Raw genomic sequence first — 27,246 nt, forward strand, 5'->3', positions numbered from 1 at the left:
TGGTTAAATCACAATTTGCTTTATTCAGGCTATAAAGTGATAACACTTGTTCCATCTCAGAAATACAAAAAACAAAACATGGCATTTACACTTAACAGCAAATGTAAAAAAAAAAAAAAAAAAAAAAGTATTTATAATTCACCATTTGTACATGCTTAAATTTTAATGACTGTGTTGAAGCAAGCATAAGTATATTTAGCAATAACACTTAATACTTTTAAAATAGGAAATCCTGTGAGATGTATTGGGACATTTACAATCAAGCATGTTGAAACATGAATCAAGGAAATAATTTCAGGTTCTCTCAGTTGAAGGCTTTTTCAAACCTAAACACCTGACTGAAAATTGACAAATGCACAGAGCAGACCAATAAAAATACTGGGGGGAAAAAAACAGATTATACAGTACATGGAAAAAAAATCACAGAGGGTTTGCTTAGAGGTTATGTTCTAGTGAAATCGCTTTGGCTGTTTTGAGAGACAAAATGAACTCAAATGAACACAGTGAAGTGCTGGTATTTAGAGGCTAACCCTTTTTGTTCAGCCATGTTTTGTTCAACACTCAGCACTTGGGCTTTGCTATCCCCTGACATCTCACAAGCACCTGCTCTTTTACAAGCTCTTAGTGCCACAATTTTAAGCTTTAACTGCCCCACTATAGGCCAATAGCACATTACACCACACTAATGCACCACAGGAGTCTCTGTACATATATACAGTATATTTATCAAAAAGGCACAAGACAAAACAAATAGAAATAGCTATGTTTTTATATTCTATTTCGCAGCCTGATATTGTTTGATATTAAACCAACTTGGAGCACCACTTGCAGTTTCTGCCCACAGGAATGTGTGACCATGTACAGCAAGTACTGTATGCTCTGTGTCTCCATTACAAAGGACAAGATCAGGAGTGGGTGGCTGTTAACTGGTAGAATACATTTGGAGCTACAGCACAGAGACTCACTGTGAATGCATTATTGTACACGCAACATGCGAGGGGCCAACTTCACGAGGTGGGGAAACACCTGCTTGGGTAATCATAAAGAATCTCTAACATGTTTCACTCGCACGTCATCTGTTTATTTCTGAAATCAAAAACGAACTGCTCACTGGAGGTTTTAAGAAGAGACGTGAGACTTTTTTTAATCTTATTTTGTTTTGAAATGAAAGGACGCATTGACACATACACCCACTCTAATTAAGATGGCATGCATAACTTTCAAAACCAGTTCTGGACCATTATGCTGCTCTTAAAACCTGTTTTATACAGTTGTGCGTGTGTGCTCTGTGTACGTGTCTCTCTAGAACATCTCTCTAACAAAAAGGAAAAGCAATATTTCAGATACTTTATTAACCTTTTCATTTTAGAATGGATTTTCATTTAGAATCTGGCTCTGTCACAAACCCATCAGCTGATTATATAAAATCACCAAATCCCCAAGTGTCCTTTTCAACCCAGAATCCAAACAAAAAGTCACATCCTGACCACAAAATACACAAAAACAAATAAACACACACATGCCTGCATGCACGCATGCGCATGCAAGCACACACGCACACACACAGCACAGAGTACCAAGAGTAAACCTAAATGTCTTCAATGGTGTTTCTTTGAAAAACACATCCAACTTATCTCAAATGTATAAACTCTTAAAAGAATGAAAAAAAATAACAATTTCAACAAGTATTCAACAGAGAAAACATTTGGTCGGAAGTAGAGTAAATACCAAGAAAACCGTCTTTAAAAGACATTAAATACTTGTTAGGTCTATTCAAACATTTTTCCTAAACTCATATTTTCAAAGAGCACCTTTCACTAAAAGCTTAGTGGTATTACATAAGCCTTGTAAAGGCATAATTGTGATTCTCTGAATGACCTTAGACATCCAGAAGCACTGCAGTGTTGACCAGCTTGCCCTGCCCAATAGGAGTTTCTCTCTGGTTGCTAGGCGTGGAGTGTGTATCGATGGCGACGCAGGACTCCTCTGCAGTGAAGGCGGGACTCAGGAGGAGGCGAGTTAGGAGGGGTGGCCTACACAACCACCCAGGCAGGAGTCTGCATACCGCCCGAGAGGCCTGGACTCAAGCCCTGGTCTGCAACTTCCTGTTCCCCTTCTGAAGGCTCAGGGTCTGTGCCCACGTCTGGGTCATCCATCAGAAGCTCCTGGGTCAAAACAGAAACACGCACACACATACACACACACACACAAGCGCACACACACAAGCACAAGCACAAGCACAAGCACAAGCACACACATATACACACAGGCAACCACACACAAGCACAAGCACACACATACACACAGGCAACCACACAAACGCACAAGCACACACACACATTAGCCAAAATGCATAATAGTCCTGCAGGGATTTGTGTGCGACTGACTGAGTTAAGCTCCTTCACACTAAAAATGTAAAGGCACACAGTATAAAGGGCTCTGCACGTATTCCTTCAGACAGAAACTCAATCCTGTGGGTTTATACCTCAATAGGCTAAACCGTATGAGAATGTGACAGTTTGGTGGGATTATCTGTATGATGAGAAGGGGTTGACCAGCACAGACCCTTTGTGCTGTGGGTACTCATTACAGTATCTCATCAAGGAAACAAATCACATGCCCAGGCTCCAAGGGTCAAACTGGAGGCAGCAGTGGGAAGAGTTGCCTCATAAACGGCTGCATACCTGAATGCTAAGGTAAAACTGGCAGAACACCTAAACAACACCTGTGTAGCACTGACACAACTCATGGCCTGAGTGGTCATGGAGCAACAGCCAAATTTGCAACTGAAAAAATTTCATTATCAGCTATTAGTAGCATCGTGTCAGCTGATGAAGGAACCCACAAGCCACCGTGTGGCACGAAATGGATGCCTTCGGCGCGCCCAAATGAACAGGAATTCCACTTGATCCAACAACGATCAGAAACAACGCCGCGGACCTGATGATCTAATAATCCCTGTGAGAAACCTTCCGGCCCTCCGTAATCCCACATTCCTCCGTGCGTTCTGAAAATCCTGGAGTGTGCCACTTGACACAGTAATGACCTTCAGCTGGAAAACTCTCAAGAACAACCCCCCCCCCCCCCCCCTCTCCAGTCTCCGAACCCCATCCCATCTCCACGACATCAGCGGGCAGAAACGTGCGGGAAATGTCACTGGTGTTCGGGGATAAAGGGATGATTTGTTGACAGCTGGCACTGGCAGAGCCCCCAGCCTCTGCGGGGGAGGAGGGGAATGTGGGCCCTGGGCCTGGAGAATGGACCCCCATTCTGTCAGAGGGCTAATTACGCAGGGCTATTATGATTCCTGCCACGGAGAGAATGACACAGAGTGAGAGCCTGTCTATGGGGGGCTATTCAGCTGTAGCTGGTGTACTGGGGGTCTGCACCCATCCAGAGGCAGGGCTGACCAGAGCGCTTTTAGACAGCTCCACTTCTACGTCACTTAAAGGTGGAGGTGCGGCACTGAGCACAATACCGCCTGAGGCTGAATGGGGGAAAAAAAACTGAAAACCTTCCAGCCCAGGAAGGCAAACAAAAGTGTGGCGAGTGAGGTGAAACTGAAGATGTGACATGTATTCACGGTTACAGTTGTTTGAAAGAAAGGAAAATTAATTCCTGAGATGTGCACTTGTTCATTTCTTTAATGTCTGCAACAACAGCACTTTCAAAGTTCAGAATACCAAGAGGTTAATCCCTAGCTAGGTTCATACCAAACACCACCCATCGCCTCTGCTTTGACACAAAGCAGTGCAGAGAGGGATAACGATGAAAGCACTGTTGACCTCCTGCCCCCAGAGGGCGTACTCATACATAAAGCTGCTTTAGCCAGGACTGAGGATGGCCAGGGTTGCCCTTCAGGGACCCCCGGGCATGGAATGGAAGTGCAGGCACACTGCCAATGAGAGGAGTGCTCACGAGTGAGTCATCCAGGCAGTCACTCATTCCCATGAACATTTGTTGATGCCACAGTTTCCATTACTGAGATGATGGGGACATTTGTTTCCAAAAATGATACAAAGAGAAAGATTCACATGACCTAGCCTCACTCAGCATGCAAGCAGAGAGAGAACAAGGGAGAGAGAAAGAGGGGGCAGAGAGGGAGAGAGAGAGAGAGAGAGGGCAAAAGATTAGGAAAGGGCAAGAGATGAAGGGGAAGGACGGAGGGGGAAAGAAAGAGTGCGCTGACTCAGTTTTTCCTGGATCGGCACCACACAGGCCAACCATCTTTTTTTGGACCGCACAATAATACAAGAGACTTCCTGTCCAGTATGGGACTGTTTATATGTGAGGGGGGTCTATGCCCTAACAGGTGCAGAGCCGGAGAAATGTCATAAATCCAGCACAGAGAGCCTGGGAGACTGGGCTCCATCACTCACGCTCACGCTAATGCTGATTGGGACAGAGGGATCACTTCCTCCAGCATCCCAGCTATGACTCAACGCTACTGCACAGCTGTGCTTACATTTCCTCAGTCAGAGGCCAAACTCCAAGGTCTTAAATTTCATATTTGTATATTCAAATATGAAAGAGTTGAGCATGCAACTCTGTCATTTATTACATTGGACAGGAAGCCATACCGGTGCCTGGGATTATCAGGTGAAATTCGTTTTGCTTGCTTATTATTTTATAACCAGTAGCTCTGTTGCTATGTAACACTGTAAACATGCTCCAACCACTCACATGGGCTTGATGTACTGGATGTACTGGATGTACATGACTGGACACTGGCATTTATGGGCCTTACCTGCGACTCCTCATTGGTCACCCATGGGGATGACTGGGTTGGTTTTCCCTGCTCGTGTGGTGTGTCAGTGGTCTTTACACTCTTGTACTGCCTCATCATCAGACTGTCCACCACCCAGAACATGATCGCCTAGGGAACAGAGCACAGTCTGCAGCTGCACCCACTGAAAACACACACTCTCTCTTCTCACTCTCTCACACACACATAGATACACACATACTGCATGCAGAGACACACACACACACACATTCACAGACACACACATATGCATATACACACACACACACACACACACACACACACACACACACACACACACACACACACAGCATCTGTACTCACATTGACAAAGAAGGGCACGATGAGCATGACCAGGACCAGCTCCACCTGAGGGTTTGGGATGTAGTCCAGCAGAACCTCCTGTAACTGCAGCACAGAGAGCTCATTACAGCCAGCAGAACCTCCTGTAACTGCAGCAGAGAGCTCATTACAGCCAGCAGAACCTCCTGTAACTGCAGCAGAGAGCTCATTACAGCCAGCAGAACCTCCTGTAACTGCAGCACAGAGAGCTCATTACAGCCAGCAGAACCTCCTGTAACTGCAGCAGAGAGCTCATTACAGCCAGCAGAACCTCCTGTAACTGAAGCAGAGAGCTCATTACAGCCAGCAGAACCTCCTGTACCTCTGCAGCACAGAGAGCTCATTACAGCCAGCAGAACCTCCTGTAACTGCAGCACAGAGAGCTCATTACAGCCAGCAGAACCTCCTGTAACTGCAGCACAGAGAGCTCATTACAGCCAGCAGAACCTCCTGTAACTGCAGCACAGAGAGCTCATTACAGCCAGCAGAACCTCCTGTAACTGCAGCACAGATAGCTCATTACAGCCAGCAGAACCTCCTGTAACTGCAGCACAGAGAGCTCATTACAGCCAGTAGAACCTCCTGTAACTGTAGCAGAGAGCTCATTACAGCCAGCCGAACCTCCTGTAGCTGTAGCAGAGAGCTCATTACAGCCAGCAGAACCTGCTGTAACTCTGCAGCACAGAGAGCTCATTACAGCCAGCAGAACCTGCTGTAACTCTGCAGCACAGAGAGCTCATTACAGCCATCAGAACCTCCTGTAACTGAAGCAGAGAGCTCATTACAGCCATCAGAACCTGCTCTAACTCAGCTGGGGTGGGTGGCCACAGCCACGTGGACAAAGCTAATGGTTCCATCTCCATATTCATGCTAACGGTGTTTATTTCTAGATACTGTGTACTTTGCCTTTGTTGAAAAGTCCCTCTTTCTCGCTCTCTCACTCTCTCCTCTCTCTGTTATTTTCTCACAGCTGCCTGGACCGCTCACTGAGATGCAGCAGGTGGGTGGTGGGACTAAACGATTCCAGGGGAATTCCCTGTGGACCCGGTGGGGGGGGGGGGGGGGGGGGGGTGAGAGAGAAAAAGAAAGCGAAACATCAAGAGAGATATGGCTACCGTCACATCCTCAGAGAAAAAGCACTGAAAGGTGGAGAGTATTTAGAGGACTACGTTTTGTGTGAGCCCCAAGCTGACACCACAGAGAGGGCGACTCGGTCTCCCTCATATTTGGGGGAAGAATGTTAATGACAGTGTGGCTAACGTCTCCTTCCATGACACAAACAGAGGGGCCCGTAATTGCAGACGCTGTGCTGGAATGCAGGAATATACACTAAACATGTACCACAAGAAAGCACAAACGGCCCATGTACATGACAAACAAGCACACTAGGGTCAAATAAAACACTTAAGTTAAAATGCATTTGTGCACTATTTGCACAGGTAAGCTAATACAAGTAATAGTAATAGTGAATAAACATATAAAACTATTTTAAATAATGCTTCTGCCGTTTAATTTGAAAATGAATTAAAATTAAGTCAGCTCTCTGGGATATGCAGGAACCACCGAACCCCGTTATGGCATCCTGACCACAACCTCTTGATGCGAAGAACGCTCATTGCTCCCACGCTGTGGAAATTCACTTCCATTGTCTGTTCTGTGCACTGCATTTTCCCCTGGCTCTGTGCTTTGATTTGTCAAGACACATTGATTCAAAAACAAACTATTGCTTTCATACCAAACATCAAACGAGAATAAAAAAGGAGAGGAATCTAAAAAGAACCGATTTCCGCTCCCACGGGTAAAGGAGGGGGGACTCACCCGCAGAGGAGCACTTGTGCTCTCAGAACCGTGTGGCTCTTGCTAGTGCAGTATTCTGGTAAACACTGTCCCCGTCTCTGTCTGTTTGGACTCAGTTTGGCACGGCAAGAGTAAACAAATGTAGCGGTCTCCACGGAACCTCCTGATCCAGATTAGCGCTCTGGTCATTTACACTGCGCTCTCAAAGACTGACCCTCGACCGGAAATGCACATGCAGAGGACAATGGAAATTTTTAGTAACTGCAGTATCTTCTGCAGGGCATTCGCCTGAATTTACTCAGACAAATTCATGTACAAGCTCAAAATGAGATTAACTGGCAATACGAAAACCGCACTTTCGAAGCATAATGCAGACTAAGATGTTATTATTTCTTTCAGCTTCTGGCCTGCATAACAGGACTCAAGACAGGCTCAACACCACTTTCTGTCCTTGTTCACCATTGGGGATTCAAGGTGCCAGCGCCACTCAAACTCAAATGCCTATGTAAAGTCACCATGGCATTCACATCGTTCTCCAATATTTTGACAACAAACTTGGATCCTGGCCATACCCCTTTATCCTAATTGGCTCAAAGGGTACTAGAACGAGGAACAGTGACTGAAGTGGATGCTGGAAAAGCAACATGCACCGGCATGCGCTAGCTTGACTGAGATTAGCACTCGCGACACTGTTAGCCGGACTGAGCTCCACCTCTGTGTGTCAGTTACTCCTAGCAGGACTCAATCACAGACACGAGCAGAGCAATGCAACGGGGGCCAAGCTCCCCGTGTTTCTGCGCCCTCACCACTCTGTTGTCATACAATTATCTGACACCTGGCCCGGCTTTCATGCATTCTCCACATATAACAGCATAGAGAACGGTTTCTTTTCTCCGTCTGAGGGATTTCATCATGCGAAAGGCCCCTGAGACACTTCACAGAGACGCTATAATGGGTTTACCGTGGTTGTGGGAACTTACGTTGGTCCATCCCGGGATAAGCAGCACCAGACTGATCACGCACTTCTCCAGCACCATGATGAGAAGGTAGACCGCACACTGACTCAGCCAGGCCGCAGCCTGAGGAGGGTCACCTGGGGAGAGACGGCATCATCACACATTGACCACAAACTGACCATACCACAACCGCACAATGACCCATCAGTGACTGACTGAAGCTGCGGGTTAGGAGGGATACAATTATCACACACTGACCATAAACCGACCGCACACTAACTACCACTGACTGGCCCATGTGGAAGCCTGAGGAGGATCAACAGGAGAGATTTCATTGCAAACTGATGACAAACTGACAGCACACGGACCACAAGCTCAAAGTCACTAGCAGCACTTTGCTCCATTTACAGAACCAGTTTCTTATAACAAGCATGCCTACTTTATTGGCCTATTATTCCTAATGTCAAGGGAAGATAGGCTCTTGACAGGGTAGTGATTTAGGCAACGTCCTGCATAACGTGAGCTCTGTCACTCACCTTATGACACCAGGCATTTTCCAAGATAATCCAGCACTTCAAACAAACATCCTCTCTTTCCCTAACCCCTAAACCCAGGAATGCCACATGACAAAGCGGTGAAAGGTTTAAGTCCAGCTTATTTAAACACTTTCGTCAAACAGAACCAGTCCTTTCAAGGGCAATAAGCATACATTCAGCGGGAACGGTCTAGTGACAGGGTCAGTCGCCATGATGAATGAGTGCTGTATAGGCTTTCCAAGGAGTAATTCTCTAAACCAGGTACCTGCTACACTCTTTAATATGGCCACTGGGTTTACTGCCAGTGAAGGTGACCCATGTAATGACCAGAGAACGGCAGCTTAGGGGGAGTTCAGTGAAACAACACATGAAGAGTGTGAAAACGTACGCCTCCACCCACTACCTAAATCTGCCATAAAAAGTTTTAAATATGAATATAAATATTTAACATATCCATGACAAAACACAACTCAACCTAAAGAAAAAAGTAGCAACCCACAAACTCCCAGTTTATTTCTCATGCGTCTCTCAGGTTGTCTCCTCCAGAGTAATGCTTTTGGTTTGCTTTTGAATTAAGAATGTGGAGTGACCAGCGAAACACCAAGGAGGCTATGCAAACATTCAGACATTTTTTCTTGCTCCTGCTTCTGAAGCTATTCAAACCCAATCGCACCTCTTTGTGCAGTACATACACAACAGACTAAGACAACTATGCAATTAAAAAATAACAAATCCAATCATGACCTGCTGAAGCACCATGAAACCAGTGTTTCTATTAAGCAGCTTTAAATAAGCACTCGTGTTATTGAATGGGAGAGAGACGTGACACATTAACAGCTGGGGTGGATTCATTTCATAAACCCGAGGACCGCAGACAGGCAGCCGCGCAAGTCCTGGTGAGCCGGGCTTTCAAACGGCCCTGCTGCAGCGGAGCTGAAATCCCCAGTTCACGGTGCAGAGGGGAGATTCGCTGCGCTACCTCTGCCCACTCGCCCTAACTGACCCGTCCCAGATGCTGCGGGGGTCTCCTCGGACCCCCGCTCCTCCTCTCACCGATGAATCAGACAGAATCCGCTAATAAAATGCCACAGAACCCTCTACAATATTATACAAGACAGGAGGGAATGAACGGTGGGAATCATGGACTTTGGAGCAGCGAGCACGGAGTAGCATTCGTTAGCAGTCAACGGTCAGACCAGCATGGTGCTGTGTTATGCACCCTGTTCATAGACTGAAACCAGCCATTTTCTGAGCGGAAAGATAATCTTCTGAAATGGTGATAGGCCCAATGAACACTGAGACAGTATGAGGGACAATAGTCCAAGCCTGCTCCGCCTGCCTAAGACGCGGTCCTCCAGGGCAATGACTGCACAGCTCAGCTGCTGGGTGAGACTAAAGAGAAGTGGTGCCGAGAGAGTGTGCATGACAGTGGTCGCCCCTATAAAGGATTTTGCTGTAATAGTCTGCCATCGGTCTGTTTATTGCTGTCATTTTGCAATCTCAATCTCAGTCTTCAGTCGTAATTGCCAGCAACTTCTATTTAGATTTTTATCAATGTCTTTGGATTAAATAATCAATTAAACTCACTAGAACGATTTTTGCTTCATTTAAGGAAACAGAAGAACAGAAGAAGCAGATTCCTACTAACCAAGCAACATATTGTTAACACAGCTGTGGCATTATAGCAATACAAAGTGAGAATGCTAATGCTAACACTAATGCTGAGCGGTGTTAATCCAGTGAGGTGATGCTTGTGAGGGTTGGACCACTGCAATGTGTGGATCAAAACTATTTAAAGCACATCAGTATTGCCAGACTTTTGTAAACCTTCGGTCTACCAGGATGTAAGGTAGAATTCAAGTCCAAAATTTGCAGCCTCTCGATTGGCATTTAACACTTTCATAATATGTGCCAAGACAGCGATTAGCAGGGTACACTTTTGTTCTCTTAAACCAGTTTGACATAAACAAAATGTGAAATGTTTCCACATTAAGGTGCCAAGCATTATTTACAGAACACTTACTGGCCTCTAGTGGCAATATGTAAGCCTGCACAAAACAGAACATCTTTAGTGGAACAAACACCGCCATCTGCTGGTATGGAAAATTGTACATGGTGCTTTCAAAAACCGTGAATAAAGGGAAAATAAATATTTATAACTTTATTGACATTTAAATGAATAAATATCTTCTTTTTTTTTTTTTAAAAACAACAACAGGGCATTAATACATTTATGGTGCTTGGCTCCCTTTTGATAACAAGGAATAACAACCACGACATAGCTTTTAAACATCACAGCACAGCCTCTTCAAACACCAAGGATAACTCTTTTTTTTTTTCATAACAAAACAAATTATTTAAGGGGATAGGGAAAATAATGAAAAACAAATAAACCAACATTGGGAGCTCATCTCTCACCGTATTCTCCAAACGTCAGCAGAGTTAACTGTTTGCACTCCACCACGCACGACACCACCTTGACCCCGACCCAGATGACAAGCATCCCCATCGTCGCATCCAGCAGAAAGTTCATGAGGTAGCTGGACAGAAAACAGGTTGTGGCTTTTAAAACTACAAGACAGACACATATCTGAACAGAATTCAACTGTATATACACAACATGTGGCCCACATTTAATTCAATATATGCAGTACAGATAATACCGTTAACAAACGTTCTGATTCCAATGTTTTTGTTTAATTTGCGTATGCACAGGGCTAGTTTTTATGACTTCGGTTTATGATGAGAATATGGGTACAATATTACACATTATGGCTTTGAGATTGGTAAAAGATCATTGGATCTGCAAGTACAGAGAACCTTATTAGTTCAGCTGTTTATTAGTGGAGAGAGGATGGGTCTGATGCAATTGGATCTATCTTTAGTAATGGAAATATTGCTCAGTTCCTTCTGTGTCTTTAGCTAGGTTTGAGAGCCTTGAGAGCCAGAGGGTGTTTTTGTTTTCACCTAAAAATAAGCAACCGATTCAGACCCAATAAACAAGGTGTTGTGAGTTAACGGTGTAATCAACTGCTTTCATTGATCAAATAAGTGCTGAGCAACAATGAAAGCCAGCACACCCTGCGGCTCTCCAGGACCGGTGTTGCCGAGCAATGGTTGAGAAGTAGTGATTGGCTAAGAGTCAAGACTGACAGGTGAATGCAGACAGCTTCATTTGACACTTACAGAGAGCAGGGGTCCTCTTTGGTGAGGGTAGAGAGGAAGACATTGGCAAAGTGAATGAAGAGGGCACCAATCGCCTGTTTCGAAGTGTCATAAAACCTTGAGAGGGACCAATCAGATTTAGGCATCAACACCTTCATAAACAGACTTCCCTTTTCATTGGGGCATTCATTTGTGCCAATAATGTGGAATCGGAAGAAGGAAACAATCTGTTTCTCACACAGGTCAAATGTATTCTTCAAAGGAAATGAAAGGAAAACCCATTTTTAAAAATTGGCGCTCACCAAATTCTCCAAGGTCTTCTTATGGCTGCTGGCTCACGGAACCTTTTCACTATAAAGAACCAACACAAACAGGGCTTTTATTGAGGAAAAGCTTCACTTCATCAACTATAAGTCTGTACAAACTTATTTAACAATATCAATGTGACCATATAGCAGGCAGTGTTCAAACCCTCGTCTCACCTTTATAATAGAGTTACAATATTCTCAAAGCGAGTAATAGGGTTTACTCAGAATGGTGCAAAAAAACTAAAACAAAACAAAACAAAAAAACTCCAATAAGCAAAAACGCATTGTTACTGAGAAAGTCAAAAATAATCACACATTACAACAGTGGTATGCAGAAGAGCATCTCAGAACACACAACACGTAAAACCTCTAAGTGGATAGGCTATAGCAGCAGAAGACTTAAGTCTGAAAGATAAGTCGAATAAATACTTAATAAAGTGCTCATTGAGTGTACAGTCTTGTGATTTTTTACACTGTCTTGCATGGTCCATAAAACAAAATAATTGCTACATGTAAAGCCTTACTTGAATAGTTAATAGCTTTAATTTAATAAACAACAACAAACCCCTATTTAACCCTGCAGACCTGAGACAGCTATGTTCTAAACAATATGGCACACAAATAAAGCGTGGAGCTCATAACAGGGCCCCTACCATCCTCATATCGTCAACTAAAAATAAACTCCACTGTACTCATCAACTCCCCAACCTGAAAAATATCAAACTGTGGAATGTGCCATTGTAATTTGCAAATGGCGCATCGCACAGCATGCTGACAAGCGAATATCTGGTCGTGGCACAGAAGACAGTGCAGGGTGGCAGATGCCAGTTTGGCGCACCACACGCGTGACCTAGAAACAGTATCCAAGGGCCCGGACTCGTGGGAGGAGTCAGTCAACCGTCAATGGGAGGAAGTGACAGTGATATTATAGGAAAATGATTCTATAAAAAGCCGCATTCTTCAGCACCGAAGAGGAAGAGGTTTGTAGGCTCAACATCAACATTTGCTTCCTTGCCTCATCTGCTCAACATTGGCCTTTTTTTAACAGCTGAAATCATTCAGACTTCAATTTGTGTGCAGTCAAGAAGAAACCGTAAATCCAAAGAGCCTAACCTGTCTAAAATTATAACACAGTTCCAATAGCAGGTCATTTTCAATTCTACAAAAGGACAAGAAAATTTCCATTTTAAAATCTACTGCACATACTTGACATTCAATTGGCAAAACAGTATTGTGGCAGATCTCTGACAGTCTGTATTTTATGGTGATTGAGTATTGCTGTAAAGCTGCAGAAACATTTTTCACATTTCCTATACGCCTTTTAATCTTGATCATGCAGCCCTGCTAGCAATGAACACTTGAGCGGGTTTCAAATCTACTGACCCCTAGACATCACGAAAACACTCTAGTTTAACCATTAACTGACCCCAGTGCTGTCTCAATATTTATCTTCTCAGTAATAAGTAACTGGTCAGAGGTCACCTGGATATTGATTTTCACCTAACCATTGAAAATACATTACGCTCTTCTCTTCTTAAATTTGATCATCATTACATGCATTATCTTCCTGTTAAAAGATTCTGAGCCCATTAGAATTCCTCACACCCATTTACCTTCTTCATGTGCACCACAAGTAATTTCTCTTCTTATAGATTATACAATTAATAATACACTTTACACTTCTACGCCCATGAAAAATGCCTGACTCTATCCCCATATCAAGCAATGGCATTTTACTTTTGTGTGTGCCTGAATCCATTAAATACAGCAGTCACGCATGAATACAGACACGATTCTACAGACCTAGGGATATGGCCATGCCGTTTAGAACAGCAGTCACTGCCAAGGTTGAGTGGTTTACAACAACCAAGCATATGGCATACACCTCACACCTTTAAAGCACACCTCAAATGTCTGTTTTCCTGCAACAGACATTGTTGTTGTCAGGTGAATACCCAAGGGCAGGCTTGAAGAATACTCCGGAGCCATTACTTAATTTCCTTTATTCGGCTTAAGCTACGCAGCATACTCCAGCCACTGAAAGCTATTTCAAGTCACTGAAAATGTGTAGAACACATGAGAAGAGACTCATTTTTCTTTGTGAACCAGAACAGCCTGATCTTTTTCAAGAATGGAACAAATTCCAGGAGAAAATCCATTTCTGCATTTGTTACCACATTAAAAAACAGGAGGAAATTATATATTGTTGGTATTGTGGATACAATGCAGACAAACTGTTTTGAGACTCCTCTCTTTCTGTATACACTTGGGTGGTCCCTTTCAGATACAGTAAGTATATAATGCTGCCAACAAAACTAATAAAGGTTTTCAGTATATGGATTTAGCCGCCCACAGCTTGTTCAAATGGACTTAGTATGTCAAGAAGAGAAGGAAAAAAGAAGCAAAAAACATTATCCAAAGATTATTTTAAAATATTACAGGATCTGTTAGGAGATTTTACATACATATGTCTCCAGAGTACAACACTTCTTGAATTAATCTCATTCGGATATAAACCCAGCAAGCACACTAAAGGCCATACAGGTGAATTACTGAGTAATGCTTCAGTAAATTATACCCATGTCAGAAACAAATACGCAGACAATCCGGCAATATTTATACAAACCTGTAATAATTCATTTACATTATAATAACTCAACATAGAAACAAACAGACTACTTTTCCCAAGTAGAGTGTCGCCATTACTCAAAAAGTATAGATTCATTCAAATACCAATCAGTAAAAAGAAAATACCATATAAACACTCATTGAGCACTTTATTAGGTAGACCTGTACACCATGCTGTTAATGGTTAATGCAAAGATCAGCCAATCATGTGGCAACAACTAAATGCATAAAATCATGCAGACATAGTTCTGCTGTTTTTCAGACCAAATTAAAGGATTGTTGGTGCCAGACAGGGTGATTTGAGTATCTCAAATTGCTGATCTCCTGGGATTTTCACACACACACAACAGTCTCTAGTGTTTGCAGAGAATGGTGCAAAAAACAAAACATCCAGTGGGTAACAGTTATGTGGGCAAAAACATGTTGTTCATGAGAGGTCAAAGGAGAAGGGCCAGACTGGTCAAAGCTGACAGGAATCTGCGAGTAACGCAACAGTGGTATGCAGAAGAGCATCTCTGAACACACAACGCTTCAAACCTCTAAGTGGATAGGCTCCAGCAGCAACCTGGAGATCTACGGTCTTGTAGGTTTTCACTCCAACCCTAACAAAGCACACCTCATTAAGCAGCTAGAGATCTAAATAGATAGAGATTTTAAGTCATGGAATCAGGTCTGCCAATTTATTATCGAAATTAAATGACAGCAGATCTCCATTAACAGGGTAGGGCAACCCTGCAAAAGAGCATGATACAAAAACAAAGGTATCACGTTATATTATATGAAATTAGGGGTTTTGTGTGATGAGGAAGCTGTTGTGTTCAAAAGAAATTTGCGAACGAATTAGCCTAATGTTTTTTTTTTTTTTTTTGCTATGCAGCAACATCGCTGTGGTGGGATGCGACGCAGACGTCACGACAATTATATTCTGGTACTTCCTGCCACATCGCATAGGGAAAAGGGAGCCAAATAAGTAATGTGATCTCTTGACAGATTCGCCGACCTATCCCTCACATCCCAGTATTCATTAAGTTTGAAGAGTAAAAATGTGTGCAGTTGAAAGAGAAAGGGAAATGGCAGATTCTCTGTGATTCGGTGCAGGAATCTATAGACTATACCTTCACAATTATAATCTTGTCACCACTGCAAGTCGGAGAAGTTGACAAATTAAGGAACATATCAGCTAAACCACTCCTCAGTTAGGTTTAGCCTACTTTAAAGTACATGCCATAGGTTATGCCATGTAGGAGATAATGTGGGAGATCATATTCAGCTGTCTCTGACCAATTTCGATTTCTATTCGAATTTCTTTAAACGTGTTGAGTTTACTTTCCCCGGGGACAACTTAATTTTGCATTATTGTTCTTGGCATTATAAATCTAGATGTAGATGCGAGTATTGGCCGCATAACACAGAACTTCGCAAAACACACAAACAAATGGCCACGTGTTCGCGTCCTTCCCTTTGAACTTTTTGCTTCCGATTCTGCCCGGCGGAGCATTGTTACTTTTTCAGCTCACGAGACACAAAGAAAATATCCTAGTCCCCATTCCATGCAAATTAAACGAGGCATTGTCGTCAAGAAAACAGAAGTTCCCCTTTCCACCAACGATACTCACACATCAAAGTGCTGAATGCAACCACCGCGAGTAGACCCTGGATCAATACCCCGAATCTGTCCATCAATGCTCCATTATCGCATCCATGAGGATTGGATGCCTCGGACATGTTAGTAGCCATCATTGTGTGGCTGTTGTACATTCTTTTTATGAAAAATATCTGTACATATCCACTGTGTGTTGCCAAAAAGAAAAAGAATACTCCACACCAAACAAAGGAGGATGAGGGCTTCCTCTTGGATTTTAAAGCAAAATGATGCCCTCAAACAAAGAAAAACATAGGCTACTAAATCGGTTCCGTTTACACCGGCAATCAGGAATATCGATTATTAAATAGCAAATTAACTGGAATACAACACTGATTAAATTCTTCTATCGGAACCTTGAGTGAAAGTTGGGAGTAGAGGAACCATGTTTTTCAAATCAACACAACAAAACCTGGCTTCTGACGTCACCTCCTGCAGCCGAATTCCCACAAATAGGACGAGCGAAGCGCCCCTTTGTTCTTTTCTTTTTTCTAAAGCACGTGCTTTAGTCTCAAGGGTAAATAATACAATGAAGACAATCCTGTGTATTAAATTAATAACGGTGACAATTTGACGTTGTGTTTTGTCCTTTTTCTTTTTTTAAATGTAAAGACTTTAATTGGATACTATCTCAATTGAAAATGTATTGAAAGGCAGCAACAAACTATCTGGAGGCAACCCTACAGTATATTGAGATAGTGTTTCACTCCAGCATACAATGCCTATTCACTCTTTCGGCTTGCAGGCTTTGACGTATTTGCGTGCATATTTATTTATTGCATAGGATTGTGAAATAATACCCACCAAACACACTTAGATATTAAGTCATTACTGATTATGTTAGCATAGGTGCTTCAGAAGTGTTTCTTGTTACTTGGCATTATGCTTGCTTTCACCAGACAACATTGGCAAGTACAGGGAAGTGTGGTGCAATAATACACTATGGCCTGCTGAATCAGTGTGGCATGCACCCTTACAGCAGTGTCATTGAAACAATTGAGCTGTGTTGGAAGTATGGTATAGGCGGGTGGTTAAGCAGTTTGCACTACAACTGAGATTGTATCTTAAAATCTGCTATTTGTTCTTGGACCCAACCATTGTTTGACCTTTAAGTAAGGCACTTGAAAACCAGTTTCTTAAGTAAATATTCAGCATACCTATAATACGTGTAAGATGACAACGACAATTCACTGTGCGTAAGGTTGTCTGCAGAACAAATATGTAGTCTAAAAGGATTCCAGTGTTAATCTGCAAGTGCTGCATGGTAAGCCTGCTGTTTAGTAGGTCTCTTCTTCCCTTTGAGACACTCAGCTACTTTTTTTTAGCTTGTGGTTATCAGCCTGGTCCTCTTGATGTTTCATGTTTTTCAACTTGCGTGCAAGCACGCTCATGAGCGTCTCGCAACAGACAGGACAGACAAGTTAGAGGTCTATCGAATTTCCTGTTTACATTTCTCTGCCACCAATGACAAAGCCATATCTTTTCATTTTTCACAAAATGGCGGCCTTTTCAATTCTTACTTCCATCAGCAAAGTAAATTGCCACGCGGAATGTCTGTGTGCCCAGGAGAGAAATAACTAGCAAGACAGGGTAATTTACTGAGCAATTAGTACTGATTGGACTGACTGCATCCACACCTGACTCCCAGGTAAAGGGAGGATGGAAAGCCAGCCATTCTCAGCCCTTGGGAACTGATTTCAGCATGAGGGACTGGGCAACTGTTGCTTTTACATGAGAAACTGCTGCAGGGTTACAGACACAAGAGAACTCAATAAAAAATTAAAAAATCTACTGGGGACTATTCAAAATCTGGCATTGGAAAGCCATTGTTCACTTCAGGATGAAGGAATCCAATGTGGTAAATAAAAATATTTAAATAGCTGAACAACAAAAAATACTGCATATTTGATAACTTGAACTATGTATGGTTTGGTGTGGTCTTAAAAATATAACATTTTTGAAACCTATTTCTCTTCCGCCACTATCATGGCACTATTACACATTGAAAAGAACAGTTTTGATTGTTGAAGGTGCTAAAAATATGCACATATTTGTAATCTGGAGGAAGAAATACCTTTCTTAAACATCTATTTAAACAAGATATTTTATCTTTTCCATTTTAGGAAAACAAAGAAGTTTACTAGATACTAGTATAAATTCCACAGTTTGAGAGAGCCTTGTAGAATGGCTGATTAGAACGCATTCTGTTGACCGTGAAAGAGGCAGCAAGTGTGGATTTATGAGATGTATTTCACTTGATTGGATGACAGAAAATCCTGAGTAGATTTGACAGAGACAACATCATGAAGAGCCATCTTGGCAGGCATATTCTGTACATGGAGACTAAACTGAAAATGCTCACAAGGCAAGAAGAACACCCCATCAAAGTTTATTTTCATCAATGGTTCTTTGTTCTTTGCGTAGAGATATATGTTAGTTTTCCCCTGAGGAAATGTCTTTACCCCTGTGGCGAGTAATTATTTTTAGCTGCTGTTGTAAGTTAAAAGAGTTGTTGTTTTGCTGTTGTTTTGGCCTGCATATAACATGTATTCTGTGCTGTGAAAAAGTGTTTTCCCCATTTCAGATTTCCTCTATTATTGCATTTTGTCACACTTAATGGTTTCAGATCTTTAGTCAACATGTAATATTAGACAGAGGGGACCAAAAAAAAAATAAAACACATACTTTTCATTATTATTTCATATATTTATATCTCACCGCTGTAAAAAAAGTAATTGCCCCTTAAACATAATAACTGATTGCAGGATTAGCTGCAATAATTGCAACCAAATGCTTCCGATAATTTGATATTTTTTTCACATCACGTTCCAACAAATTGGTAGGTTTTCAAGCACAAACTGCTCATTTCAGGTCTTGCTGCAGAATCTCTATTGGGTTCTCTATTAAGTCAGTACTTTAACTAGGCCAATAACCCACTTTGTTTCTTTTCAGCCATTTAGATGTGGACTTGCTTTTGTGTTTTGAATGTGAGATGAGCAGCGATGAATCTCTTGGTTAGCAGTGGCTTCCGTTTTGCTGCTCTTTCATGAATCCCATTTTACCCAGTCTCTTTCTTATTGTGGGGTCATGGACACTGACCTTTGCTGAAGCTAGGGAGGCCTGCAGTTACTTGAATGTTATTCAGGGATTGCGATTGACTTCCAGGATGAGTTGTTGCTGTGCCCTTGGGGAACTTTTGGCAGGCTGGCTACTCCTGGAAAGATTCACCACTGTTCCAAGTGTTGTCTATTTGGAGATAATGGCTCTCACTGCGGTGGTTCGATGGTGTCTCAGAGCCTTATAAATGGCTTTGGAGTGGCCTAGTCAAACTCTTTAGTTGAACCACATCCCCAATAGAGATGCTGTGGCTGGACCTGAAACGAGACAAACCTTAAGACAAAACAAACATTTTGTATAAATTAAACCTGTTCTGCATAGTAGAGTGGGCTAAAATTCCTCCACAGTGACACAAAAGACAGATATCAAATTATAGGAAGTGTTTGGGAGCAATTATTGCTGCAAAAGGTGGTGCAACCAGTTAATGAGTTCAAGGGACACATACTTTTGACTTTTTCACAGAGGAGATATGGGTGTTTGATAAGTTGTCATTTAAATAAATGAAATATTGATAAAAATGCTGTGGCCATTAGGATTTACATCCAGAATTTAAGAGGTTAAAAGACTGTTATCTAACACCAGTAGCAGTCAGGAGTTTTAATAAAGCAGGAAATTAAACAAAAACAGACTTACCATAACAGGAAGACATATGGAGAACTCAATCTTCCTCACGTGCTGATTTCAACCTAATAAACAAATTACAGGTTGCAAAAAATGGGATTAACTTTGTAACGTGTCCACAGATTGCAAGCAATATAATTTGGTCCAAATCTGACAAATAAACCTTTAATTAAACTGTATTGGAAATATAGGTTGATTAGTTCATGCTGCTGAAGCACATTTTCTGTGAGATAGACATATAGGTACATAAGCATATGTAACACCTATTGTAGCAGAACCACTGCAGTATAGGAAAAGTAAATAAATACATTGAAAAAAATTACATATGCCCCTGAATTGCACGACGTTAATCCATCCCCGTGTTCCCTTATTAACGCTCCCCGTGCAGATTATGGAAAACCATCTGTTCCTCGGCTAAGCCGTCCATCAGAATGTATATATTAATACAACCCTAATGTGCATTCTTTTGCGCAGAGGAAATATAAAATAATATAGCACACTGGCCATAATGCTATATATGCCATCCTTTAAACTATGTTTGCCTATTTCACCAACAAAAGGCCTATAAACCTGTATAAACCCGAAAATCGGTCAGTCATATTTAGGCCTACTGGTCGATACACATTCCTAAAAATGACGGGAGATTTTAGTTTATCCTTTAAAACGTCATCAACAATGGCACTTACACGTGAACAACGAGTAGCCTACAGTGGACCCAACCACCTCCACGTATACCCTACCTTAAAAATGTTACAATTATTTTTGATATATATTGTGTAATTTGTAAATTTTGTCAGCCAATGAGTTAACAGAGAATATCGTAAACATAGCAACACACACCATTATGAGCACTAGCACACACTAGAGGTCAGTGTTGATTCGTGGAGAGAAGCTCAATTTACCTAAAATTTCTTATTTGATAATCAGATAGGGGGATAAGGAGAATCACTTAAATGTTTTTGACATTTCTCTGAAAAATATTATTATTAAAACGGCCACGATACGAAAAGAACTATGGTCTATCAAGGACCTTCATTTGGGGAAAAAATAGTATAGTCCATGCACGTATTTTACGCCACTTTATTTCCTTGTATACATTTTATCCAATAAAAACGATGAAAACACGCCATATGCTCGGCTAGCATAGCATATTTCCATGTCTGTCATTTAAAAATGCCATTTCAAAAAGCTTTGTAATTTCTGTCATTTTAAAATGGCATGTCGGGCAACTTTGGACTTTGGAATGTTCTGAACAAGTAACTACGTAATATGATGTCTGTATAACATCATAACACCGTCTGTTCCAAAATTTGAGCTGCCTTCTTGGCTTTTATAAATTATATGATCCCAGTACCTATACAGTATGCTTTACTATAGATTCATGTTCTAAGAATATACTAACCTTTCAATGCAAGTGACAAAAACTAGCGAAATAAACTATCAGGGATAATTTAAATAAGCTCCCATTTGTAACGCATTTGTAACACGAATACAATACAAAAGGCGAGGAAGCAAAAATAAAAATGGATTTAAAAAGAAGCGCGAGAGTATGAACACAAACCATCATTTGAGATTTGATTATAAATGAGATAACATTAATGTCATGGATGTTTTCTTTGAATACAAAAGTACATTGACGAGTTTATAGTAACTCATCTTGAATGTGAATGTTATTATTATTCACTTTAATATTCTTTTTTTAGTTTACAAGCGTGTCTTATAAATAAATTACAAGGTCGTTAAATTCATTTAAATTCGACACAGCCATATGGTTCAGTCGTCTAAACAGACTGGCGGTATAAAATCGATCAACAAGTTGCGCATACAGCATTTTCTTCGTTTCAAAAGTTTCCAAAATTAGGGGTGGTGGCTTAGGCATTCTATTTAGAGCAAAATTTTGCAACTGCTGTAAAGGTCAGTGAAGGAGTTGGCTGGAAAATAAGCAGAAGATTTTTGGACATGCGCAGATGTAGGATGCCATATTGGAACGAAGCTTTGGCTGGGCAGCTGAAAAAGACACCGCTCGCCTTGTCCAACTGATCAAAAGGGGGTTGCGAATTTTGACGCTGAAAAACTTCATTAAGGTAAGACAGGTGGTTAGTGATTATTTCTTTAAGTAGTTATTTGTTCGATCTGACAACGTTCGTCGTTTTCTGGGCGATTCAACCCGCCTGAAAGGTTTTTCCTGGTTAAAACATTAAGCTGCTCCGAGGCTGTTTTTCTAGAAACAGAAATACTGTAGCTAACAGGAGGCAAGTTGTACAAAGTGTTTTGCTAAGTACAATTATTCCTTTCACGAATGACGGTGCAAATCGTTTGGCAGAATATTTAACTTTTGCCTCGCTTTGTGCGAATAATGTATTTCATTATCAGATTCGCATTTACTATTGAGACGAAAAATCATTGATTACATGAAAATATTATTTTTAATGACAGCTTTTTGGTCAAAAAACACAGTTATTTTCTTATTTTCACCTTTCGTTTTTGTATTCCATGTGACCTCGTTTCGATTTCAAGACACCTCTTCCTGTACTGTATCTCATTTTAATGGAATCTATATAGACTACACTGAATTCGATTTCAATCATCCTTTTTCCTGTTAATATACTGTAGGTGCGAAATGTTTGAGCTCAAGGTTTGTTGCGCAAAGGCATGAAAATGCTGGGCACAGCGTATGTCAGACGTCTACAACATGGCGCGTCGAGATGTGCAATTTTGAAAATAAATACTTTGAATTGGGAAAAAATAAAACAAAGAGAGTTATCCATTTGGTTTAAGTTTCTTTAGATATATCTAGGCGTGCTCTAATGAATTAAATACAAAGTGTGTGCGCTTCTTTGTCGTTTGCGTTTTTTTCCGCTGCAATACTTTTTGTCCATTTTGCCAAGTACTTTAACGGAGTGCCAAATATATAATAACTAATATGCTTTGTAGCTTTCTGCACACATAAGAACGACGATGACACCCTCTCCTACAAATGCAGTGCATGTTTCCTGTTTCATTTTAAAAAAGCCACTCTGTATAGCAACTGTAAATGGATATGCAATATACAAATATCTTGCATTTATTTTTATGTCACCAAATCAGTTATGTAACAACGCAAACTCCTTAACAATTAAAATAATGCATCGGCTTGTCATCACATACACGATAATTTCCGATAATGATGTTGTCAATTTCTTTTATCAAGCGTAGGTAGGCTATTTCTGTATGTATTTATTGCGCGATTGGGGCAAATCCTTGGTTTGGTTGCCCAATGGTCATTTACAGAGGATTTCTTGCATATTATATAATTTTGTAATGGTTTTTGATTGCATTGTCACGATGCGGATTCTTCAAACAATCGTTTATTCTTACGGTCTTCATGACATCACCGGGCTCCACCAACACGAATGTCACTTTCAAAGCCTTTGACAAATTGTTGGATGGTCGACGCTTTGGAGACGCGGCAAAAGAGTTGCGACAGGGAATTACTCATTTAATGGGGTTGTGTTTTATTCCGCCAACTGAACGGCACTGTGAATGAAGATTAGACTAAATATAGTTTCAAGACACTCAAAATAAGGTAAACCATTGATGGACTCATGTAGGACGTATTGATGCGTTCAGTGCCTTGCATCATATCTCCTCAAGCATTGATAAAGCTCAACGCGGTATTTACGTGGTACAAGGCCGATTCGATTCTCAGAATGAGGAAGTGATATACATTCCGACTACGCTATTTATATTTACTTGTGTTTTAGAAATGGAAAATATGGGGCAAGTTTTCAAAAAGTGGGGGAGGGGGAGGGGACTGGGTGACAATGCCCGCTGAGGGTCTGCGATACTGTAGGTGTAGAGCGGTTTCTAAACTAAAAGGAGATTTGCGGTGGTTGCGTTTCAGTTGTTTGTGTAATGCCGTTGTGTTGAGGGAATGTCTTTCAGTGTCATAAAAATTTCCAGTATATCGGTACAACTAGCTTCTGGTTTTATAATGGCTTGTGGGAATCCCTCAGTAATTTATGCATCCAAGCCTGGCAGCAGTCTCTCTCCCATATTAACAAATTTCTCCCTGGAGTATTTTGGTCAAGGTGTAGTCACCACCAGTGGTTTCGGAAACTTAGCTCATAAAACGTTGAATCAACCGGGACCATCTATTGCACGTTTGCGACAGCACAATGTAGGCTAGCCTAGGATCTACTCAATCATCTCCAACAGGAATTCTATTAGTCTAGTGCGATTACAAGCTGGGTAAAATGAATTTGTGCTTAGTTGAATTAACCATGTCCAACAACTTCGTTGTACTCATGTCAGGTAAGATCCGAAAGGCTAATTTTGTTTTATTAATATGGATTGAAACGTTTTTCTCTTTAATATTTTATATTGCATATAGTAAGCCTACGGGAATGGACCTGGCGGCATTGTAATAAAATGAGCTTGATACGTTTCCATTGGAGCATGGAAACTGCTTAACGTCATGACGATGTAAAAGCAACGAAACCAACACCTACAGTTCATCCATGCAGTGGCCTACCTAATCAGGCTATAAAAATGGACGAATAAAAAATGTTAAATACGGTCTGTAATCCTCGTAACATTCAACCCCCGGGTGTCTCAGACATCTAATACTGTCTTTCCTCTGTGTAACCATTGGAAAACATTTTGAACTACCAGTTACCTAGTTACCTGATAACTTGCTATATGTTTCTCAGCTTACCTGCAGGTATACTTAATGTTAACATTATCGCACTTTCGTCATTTCCATGTGTATCAGGTTTATATTCATTACGCCGGGTGTTTAAATCAGGTTATTTGGAGCTGTAAGAGGAGAAGAAGGGAATTGGGCGTTTGTTGCTGACAGCTGTGATCCCATTTCCACATGGTTGGCTATTGTCCAAAAAGAGATGAAAAGAAAAAATGGAATAATTGCTATAATTTAAAACGAGTTGTAAGTAGTTTTTTTATTTTTATCTATCGAAACGTGTTTTTGCTTACTGCTGCTGCGCAGAGACGTTGGTTCTTTATTAGGAAGGCAAACTAATCCATGTTTGTTGCTGCCAAGTTCACAATAAGTATCAAATAATGTACCAGTAAAAACCTGTATTTAGGATATCATGTAGTCTGCTGTTAAATGTAAACATATAAAATGGGAAATATAACCTCACTTCACCCAGCTGACCGAGATTACTTTGAAGTGGAACATTTTTCTTTATTTCTGTAATTGGTCTCCATATGTGTCATTTGGCTGTGTTCACACATGATCCTGCATTCCTTGTTCTCATCAAGTAAATATATGTTCCAAACTAGAATTGTTAAATAGATTAAAGATTTTAAACATCCCGTCACTTGTTGGATTGCATTGATTGTGATGCAGCTGTCAGCAACAGCAACCCCTTGCATTTGACATATTCTGTTGCATCCTGTTATAACCAAATGACAGTACTGAATATTTGGGGGTTTGGGAGGCGGTCTTTATTTAGGCGATTGGTAACAGTGGACTTGTTGCCTGAAGTTGTTGTTTACTCTGTATTGAGTCCAGGGTAATTTTATCTGCAAGGAAACTGTGGAGGAGACACTGAGGAGTCGGCAGAGTTTCTTACTTTACTCCTGGAGATAAGCTCGTCCCTCTATCTCATCCTCCTTGGCTTGTACTTGTTTGAATTTTGTGATACCAGAGAACGTGGGCTCTATTTGTGGGCTTTTGTTAAATAACCAGCAAATAGAAGTGACAGGCGTGTGTATTCTATGAAAAGGGAATAGGAAATATGTACAGTGTTACAGCAATAAAGGCCAATTGTTGAATAATATCAGGTAGGTTTACCTGCTGAAATGAGAGGAAATAATTTGAGTGAAATGAGGAAGGTCTTGTTCGGGCTGTAATGTAACAGACAGCACCTCCGGGTCCATCAGTGGGAGTGTGCTGGTTGTCAGTTTTCTGGCAGAGCTGGCAGATTTTGCGGAAAGGTATCGCAATGCCGCCAGGGAGCCCTGGCCTGGTGAGACGTTGATGTAATGCCACCTTGGGCAATGGGATGGGGTAATGGGTAAAAATGTGGTAATGATGTGGCCTTTATTGTGCTGATCCACATGATTTGGGGTGTGGATTTGTGTGTGTGTGTTTGTGGCAGACATCTCATACAGAGTGACATGTGCTTTGTGTGTGTTTCGTGCCATGCATGCTTATAGTTGTATGTTTATGGGTATGGGTACGACTGCAGTGCACCTCTTAGGAATCAAACCCGCATCCTCTGGCGGTCCTCAGCTGAGCTCCGTACTGCCCCGCTGCTGTTGTGACTGCTGGGGTTTTCATGCCAGATTCAGTGAAAATAAAAATACACAAACAAAACATCAACATGATAGATGTGTTAATCACTTAATTCCCCTCGTTTTTAGCTTCCGGAACAATAAGGAAGGCCACTTTCGGTTTGCGCAGCTCAACCAGGTGTGGGGGTCTTCCTGTCACCATATGGGAGACTTACTGTCACTTTGTTGTTTGTGCCGCTGAGTGGGATTAGTGGGGGGAAACCCTCTAATACAGCCTGGATTGTGCTGTTTGATTATTTCACTGGACCCGTTTGGATCTTCTCAATAGAATGGAAGAGGGAATCAAATCACCAAGGCCACTCAGGCCTGCCCAATGCATGTGCCTTAAAATTATTATCTTAAAAATCGCAATGCGTTAGTGCATATTGAATTTGAAGTCATTCAAAGTGAAGTGAGAGCACTCACGTTAAAAGAGGACATTTGCTCACTGCATTTGTATTCAATGAATGATTTTCTGAGTAATGAAAGCCACGTCATTAGTTCATATTGTGTCAGTTGATGTCAAAATGCATCTTGGTCTTGAATTTGTGTTAATTAAGAGATGCTATAACTCACGAGCTTAAGTGACTCATCATAGTCTTTTAAAAATCATGCTTCAAAGTACAATTATTTTTTATGACTGATCAAATAAATAGAGAATGGATCCGAACCAGGATTTATGGTAATCAAAGATGTGATTGAGTTCTTTGTCACTTCTGAAGGATGCGCACATTTTATCAGTGATTTTTTGGAATATTTCTAGGCTCCTGATTTCTGTTATTTAAATTATTTAAATAATCAAAGCTGTTCCTCCCCAGCCTCTAAATGACACTTCAGCTGTTTCGCTGTAAAGAATGACTCTTCAAGATGGGATCGGCATTCATTCAGACTTTCAAGCCGGGGAATTAATAATATAAATTAATTACCTGCTATTTTATGATAGGTTCTAAGGCTTTTCCTCATGAATATTGATTTGGATTAATAACTCAGATAAAGCAAGATGATGATGTGCTTAATAATGAGTCTCATCCCAAGTGTTTTCTTCATACATTGTTATGGCTCAAAGGGTCTGGTTATCATTGTTCAT

At 41.3% G+C, this 27,246-nt stretch overlaps 2 protein-coding genes across 4 annotated transcripts in view; one reads left to right on the forward strand and one right to left on the reverse strand.

The window, feature by feature from the left end:
- Positions 1 to 8: 8 nt before the first annotated feature.
- Positions 9 to 16,565, reverse strand: tmem110l (transmembrane protein 110, like). 2 transcript variants are annotated; one of them, XM_061253000.1, is made up of 8 exons: positions 16,114 to 16,565; positions 11,864 to 11,912; positions 11,583 to 11,678; positions 10,815 to 10,936; positions 7,885 to 7,997; positions 5,090 to 5,173; positions 4,748 to 4,876; positions 9 to 2,162 (listed from the first exon to the last, which is right to left on the reverse strand). In XM_061253000.1, the coding sequence occupies exons 1-8, from the start codon at positions 16,253 to 16,255 to the stop codon at positions 2,034 to 2,036; spliced, it is 864 nt and encodes a 287-aa protein (XP_061108984.1). In that variant the 5' UTR covers positions 16,256 to 16,565; the 3' UTR covers positions 9 to 2,033. The 2 variants fall into 2 exon arrangements, with proteins under 2 accessions (XP_061108984.1, XP_061108983.1); XM_061252999.1 differs by having other exon boundaries at positions 9 to 2,165.
- Positions 16,566 to 21,860: 5,295 nt separating this feature from the next.
- Positions 21,861 to 27,246, forward strand: part of sfmbt2 (Scm like with four mbt domains 2) — a 70,824-nt gene continuing 65,438 nt past the window's right edge. For both annotated transcript variants that reach the window (XM_061252841.1, XM_061252842.1), the window contains exon 1: positions 21,861 to 21,961. The gene's annotated coding sequence lies outside the window, so the exon portion shown is untranslated. The remainder of the gene's footprint in view (positions 21,962 to 27,246) is intronic.

The sequence above is a fragment of the Conger conger genome, chromosome 8, assembly GCF_963514075.1.
Source record: "Conger conger chromosome 8, fConCon1.1, whole genome shotgun sequence".
Taxonomy (NCBI): Eukaryota; Metazoa; Chordata; class Actinopteri; order Anguilliformes; family Congridae; genus Conger; species Conger conger.